The 6,000-nt window shown below is 51.2% G+C and overlaps 1 protein-coding gene across 3 annotated transcripts in view; it reads left to right on the plus strand.

Annotated features, from left to right (window-relative positions):
* Positions 1 to 6,000, plus strand: part of TMPRSS2 (transmembrane serine protease 2) — a 41,066-nt gene that overhangs the window by 25,376 nt on the left and 9,690 nt on the right. For all 3 annotated transcript variants that reach the window (XM_017538612.2, XM_037742066.1, XM_017538613.2), the window contains 3 exons: positions 1,159 to 1,285; positions 2,463 to 2,573; positions 5,045 to 5,088. In XM_017538612.2, coding sequence (XP_017394101.1) covers positions 1,159 to 1,285; positions 2,463 to 2,573; positions 5,045 to 5,088 — 282 coding nt within the window. The remainder of the gene's footprint in view (positions 1 to 1,158; positions 1,286 to 2,462; positions 2,574 to 5,044; positions 5,089 to 6,000) is intronic.

Raw genomic sequence — 6,000 nt, forward strand, 5'->3', positions numbered from 1 at the left:
TTATTGAGACAGAGTTTTGCTCTGTCACCCAGGCTGGAGTACAGCAATGCAATCTCAGCTCACTGCAACCTCCACCTCCCAGGTTCAAGCAATTCTGCCTCAGCCTCCTGAGTAGCTGGGATTACAGGTGGTGTGCCACCACATGGGGATAATTTTTGCATTTTAGTAGAGAGGGGTTCCACCATGTTGGGCAGGCTGGTGATTTGCCCACTCCTGACTTCAGGTGATCTGCCCACCTCGGCCTCCCAAAGTGATGGGATTACAGGTGTGAGCTACCATGCCTTACCTATCTTATTTATTTTTAAAAACAGTTTACTGAGATATAATTTATGTGCCATAAAATTCAAGTGTATAATTCAGTGCTTTTTATATATAAAACATATATATAATAGCTTGTTGAGATACAATTTTTCATATAAAACAGCTTATAGAAATGTAATTTATGTATCATAAAATTTAAATATATAATTCACCTGGCTTTTATATATTCACAAATATGTGCAACTATCACCACAGCCAATTTTAGGATATTTTCTTCAGCTCATAAATAAACCCCAGACCCTTGAACTATCACCCATATCCCTCCTCCCAGCCCATCCCTCCTAAGCATCCACTCATCTACTTTGCTTCTATAGATTTCCTAACCTAGGCATTCCATTTCCTACTCTGGGATCATGCAATATGTGGACCCCTGCAGTATAAGCAGGATTTCATATGGCAGGGATCATGCAATGTGTCTGGCTCCTTTCACTGAGCGTAATGGCTTCAGGACTCACGGGCAGCCTGTGTGTGAATGTCATTCCCTCTTCTGGCTGGATCATATTCCATTGTATACTTGGACATATCCTATTCTGCTCACCCAGCCGTTGGGGGCGCTTGGAGTGTTTTCACCTTTTTAAGCTGTTTTAAGAGGGCTGCAGTGAACTTTTGTACAAGTTTTTAACCCAATGCCTGTTTTCGATTCTTTTGTGTAGAGAGCACTTTTTAGCAGAAAAAGAATAGATCCGTGGTCTCCCTTTGTGTGCAATCAGTACCTTGAGAGGAGCCAACTCTGTGCTGCCACCCCCAGAGCCGTGGGGGAGCGCGGGGCTCGGGTAGCAGCTAGGACCGAGTTGGGACAACTGTATGAAACTCACGGAGGCTCCCCCTCTCGTGCAGTTCGCCTCTACGGACCAAACTTCATCCTTCAGGTGTACTCATCTCAGAGGAGGTCCTGGCACCCTGTGTGCCAAGATGACTGGAACGAGAACTACGGGCGGGCGGCCTGCAGGGACATGGGCTACAAGTGAGTACCGGGCAGCGTCACCAGTGACAGGGACAGACAGCAGAAAGACGAGAACGCGCTCTCTCTGCCTCCCTGTGGAAGCGCCGGCACGTGAGTGCTGGGGACAATTGTCACCTTCCAAAATCTAAGTCCTGTAGCCAGCAGGTGGAACTTATCCAGCTAGGACTGTGCCCAGCATAGGGCCCTCGGCTCACTGCCGCCCTGCCCTGCTTCCTCCTCGGCCTCTGGTTGCTCAGGAGTGCCCGGTGCTGTGTCACTGGGTCAGGGGTGCAGGCTGAGGGTATGAGGTGCCTCTTTTTCCAAGGTGCCTCTCAGCCAGGGTCCATTCACCTCCCTGGGTAGAGGTTGGCCCAGGGCAGCCGGCAAGGAGGGTTGGGTTGGGGAGCTCAGCAGAGACGACTCCTGAGCCAGTTTCACTGCATTCGGGAGCCATGGAAGGGTTTTGAGCTGGGGAGAGAATCAGTCAATCAGGTGTATACTTTAAAAATGTTGTTCCTGCTTGCAGCTCTGAGGGAAAGTGGGAAGGCTTAAGGGGATGTGTGTGCCCTGTCAGTGATTCCTAGCTGGGGCGGAGGGTGGTGGTGATCACCTATCAGCACTGCCTGGGGAGCTGGGCAGGCCTCAGGCATTGGGGGAGAGGCTGGCAGGATTCTGCTGCCACTTTGTTTTCTATGGGAAGGCCCCCAGGTGATTTCTACGCAATTTTAGGGTATTCAACATGCCAGTTTTCAGAATGAATTACCACTTGATGAGAAAGTTGGTGTCTTAGCTATGCCATCCTGAAACAGCAGGGGTGAATGACACAGCAAAGTCCCTATCTTAGCCCAGGAACCTGTGGAATTGGTAACTGGGGACAGATTAACATCGGTACCTTGTATTATATTAAATGTATGTACAACTACATATTCCTATGACCTTCTCATCGTTTCTTGATCTTCACCTAGGTTAGAAAAACGATGAGTAGAGGAATCGTACCTGATACTTTAGGGTTATTAAATTGAAAAATCATTACAATATTGTAGCACTTGGCTAGAACTTGTGATTTCCCCCCCACCAAATGCTAAGGTTTTCCCCTCTTATTCTGAGGGTTGTAGGAGAGGTATTATGACATAGTGTATGATTTGTATTTGTTTATGCCTTAACCATTACCATAGATAAAGTTTTCTGTCTCTTTTAGGAACAGTTTTTACTCTAGCCAAGGAATAGTGGATGACAGCGGGGCCACAAGCTTTATGAAACTGAACATGAGTGCCGGCAAAGTTGATATCTACAAAAAACTCTACCACAGGTATGAGGTGGTCTCTTCTTTGAAAAATTTTGGAATGAAATTGACTAGGAGACACCATGGGGAACCGCTGTCCTGAGTCTGATTTCTCTAAGCTGCAGCACTCCGTCTGGATGTGTTTTGCATGGGGAGGGAATTCAAGTCTGACCAGGACTGGCGGGAAGTGGCTGAGGTTTCTCCGCTATTGAATTTTCAGCCTCTACCATCTGCCCTCGTTGTTAGCAGATAACATGGCCACATGGACATTCAACTCTATTTCCCTTTGCTCTTCAGACATTTAGAGATGTACCTATTGTGTCAGGGTGTGGTTCTAGGAATCCAAGATAATATCTCAGTGTCCCAGCTAGGGTGACTGACTCATCCCAGTTTGCCAGGGACTTCACTGGCTTCAGCAAGGAAAGTCCTGCTCTGTTCCAGGCAGCGGGGCTGCCTGGTCCCCTTAGCCCCAGCCCTGGGACAGCAGTGTCAGAGGGTGCTCTGCCAGGGGTGGGCAGCATTCTGGCGACCTGGGAACGAGTCATGGTGTGTCCAGGAAGTGGGCACAAGCCGCAGGTCACGTGATGAATGATGAAGACGGGATGGGCTTAGGCTACTCCTTTTGCTTTGCACATAGGTAAGACGTTTGCAGTCTGGCTATGATTGTTGCTGTTATGAGGGTTTTCTGATGTGAAAGATATACAACGTCCTTTGCCCATGGGTTCTCCTTGCCTCCCAGGTCCACAGGGCTCATCCCTGGTGTCTAGGTGTCACCTCCCTGCCCTCCAGGTGCCAGGTGCTGCATTTCAGGGAGGATGCACTAATCACCCCGTGCCACCTTTCCTCTGAGTGGGAGGCTGGGGCAGGTTTGCATTCCCGGGGGCCGCTGGCAGAGGTGTCTGGGGGCCTGACTTCCACTGCAGCCTGCTGTCCTGGGGAATGTGGCGAGGCACTCCCAGTGGGGAGGGCCGTGCACGGCCAGGTGTACCCATAACAATGGCAGGGCTGCGGTTTGTCTCTGTGGAGAAACTAAACACAGCTGCCTGGGCACTTTGTAAATGCTGAGTGGTTCTTTGTCTTCCTGGGTTACACATGCAGGCAGGGCACCAAGTCCAGCCAGGCAGGGGCAGGGGGAGGGGAGGATGTGCCGCCATCCCTTGGCAAGAGCACTGGGAACTCACAAGCTGGCTGGAGGGCTTGGAAGAAAGAAGAGAAGGCCATTGTCCGATGGGCTCTCTTCTGTCTCCGTGGTGGCGGTGGGGGCGGGGGCACTTCTTTTCCTCTCTTTGGGCAGGAGTTGCCCTTTGATGCCTGAGTTCTTGGCTTGCTTCCTGTCAGGCTTCTGTGAATAACCACATGTGCCCTGGTGCTATGGCCACACAGGGCTGTCTCTACTGACCTTAGGATTCTTAGAAAATGTCTTCTCTTAAAGGGAATATGTCTTTGCTTGGCCATGTCAGTGCCCCAGAGCCAGAGTCCACCTGGAATGCACCTGCTGTCACTGGGAACCTGGGGGGTGAGCCTCAATAAGAGGGTGTGAGGAAGGACCTATTATTGCCAGGCTGGGGCTCCTGCGATGTGGTTTGGGGCAGTTGGAGGAAGCAGGGATTTCTGGATGCTCTTGGGAAGCAGGGGTAGTTCTGTGATGGCTGCTTTATGATGTTTTTTTCTAGGAAGAGGTTGGAATGTGGCTAGGCTAAAGCTGTGATTGGTAAAGACAGGTCCGTCGCTCCAGTTAGCCAGGATGGGAGGAGATAGATGTCAGGTCATGGTTTTGTGGTTCTGACAAGGTTTCCATTTCAGAGGAGGCTCCTGGTGTCTTGCCCCATCTGGGCCGTGGAGTGGCCTAGTCTGATGCGGTGCTCAGTGAAATTGTTCACGTTCTGCAGAGCGCACGGCCCAGCCGTCAGGCCCGGGCCAGCTCTGCGTGTCGGGGGCTGCGTCTTTCCTTCTCAGCAGATCCCGGGAAAGTCACAGCGGGACGGAATGCATCCGTTACTTCCTCTTCATCCATGATCTGGGATGTTTGGCTCCCAAATGAGAAACTTACGTTTCCTCTAATCCCAGGCAAATTATTGGTTATATTGCTTTCAACACTCCAAATGTAAAGCAGTCATATGAGCCCAGAAGTTTCCAAGTGACTTCCTTACAAAATTAGAAGATGATTTTCAATTCTAGGAGGAAGAATGAAAACTAGCGTTATTGTATGCTGACCCTCAGAACCGCCCTAGGAGTTGGTACAGTTTTAAGAGAGGTTAAGTAACTTGCTCAAGGTCACACAGCAGGGATGTGAGCCACGTACCTTGGCTCAGTGTCTGGTGTTTGGCACTGTCCCTCTATGGATTTACTTACCTTATTGGAGTTGTAAGTAGCAGACCCTTCTACGTCTCAGAAGACAGGAGAGGGAATTTGGAAGAAATGACTGATTTCCAAGCATGTGAGAGGCAGGTGACCCCTCACTCACTATCCTGACCAGAATTTCCCCTGTTCTTTTGTAGTGATGCCTGTTTTTCAAAAGCAGTGGTTTCTTTGCGCTGTATAGGTAAGTGCGTCCGGATTCTCCCTCTTGATACTTCTAACTAGGACACACTCTCTACCTTCAGAACAGTACTCCCTGTGTCTCTGGGGGCACGGAGAGGGAAGGAGGTGGGGTCAGGGGTTGGGATGTGCCCAGCCCCCTCTAGCTCTGTCCAAGGAGCTGCTGGTTTGGATTTTGATGGCTTGTAGACACCTTCAGTCTTGGGTCCGAGGGACACCCCCTGAGGTCAGGCATGCTCAGGAAGCTGATAAGGCCCTATGCTTTGTGCCACCCGTGAGCTGGAGACTCTGCAGGTGGGAGTAAAGCGGGTGGCGTTAGTGAGCTCTGGCAGCCGCGGAGTGTGGACTTGGAGCATCTGCAGGGCTGCGGTCCAGCACCGTGGTGTGGCCACCAGGCACTCACCAGCCAGTGGGACCCAGGAGGAGGGACGAGCCCAGAGATCAAGGGTGCTCTTGTGTCTTCTCTCCTGAATTTTGGACGGGGGCTTAGATTTGGGTGACCACATCTCTGTTTAGAGTGCTTACAGTTTCCAAACCATTTGCAAGTCCAGAAGCCACCATCCTTATCCTCTGGGGTGGCCCAGGGCTGGGGCCGTGGTCCTGAGCTCAGCTTTTCATTTGAAGAGGTGGAAGGTGCTGACAGTCACTTTACTGTAGGGCTGGGCTCAGGTCTTCTTTAGGTCCTGAGTGGCAGTCTAGCACAGAACCAAGGGCACATGGCACCTGCCCTGCCCTCTGCCCGTGCACCTACCTCCCGGTGGAGAAGACACTCACACAGGGGAAGCAGGGAAGGTGGCAGGCCTCATTCACCCCTCACCCCTCACTCACCCCGTCACCCACCTCCTCACTCAACCCCTCACCCATCCCCTCACTCACCCCGTCACTCATCCCCTCACCCACCCCCTCAACCACCCCC

This window comes from Cebus imitator, unplaced genomic scaffold (assembly GCF_001604975.1).
Source record: "Cebus imitator isolate Cc_AM_T3 unplaced genomic scaffold, Cebus_imitator-1.0 Scaffold112, whole genome shotgun sequence".
Lineage (NCBI taxonomy): Eukaryota > Metazoa > Chordata > Mammalia > Primates > Cebidae > Cebus > Cebus imitator.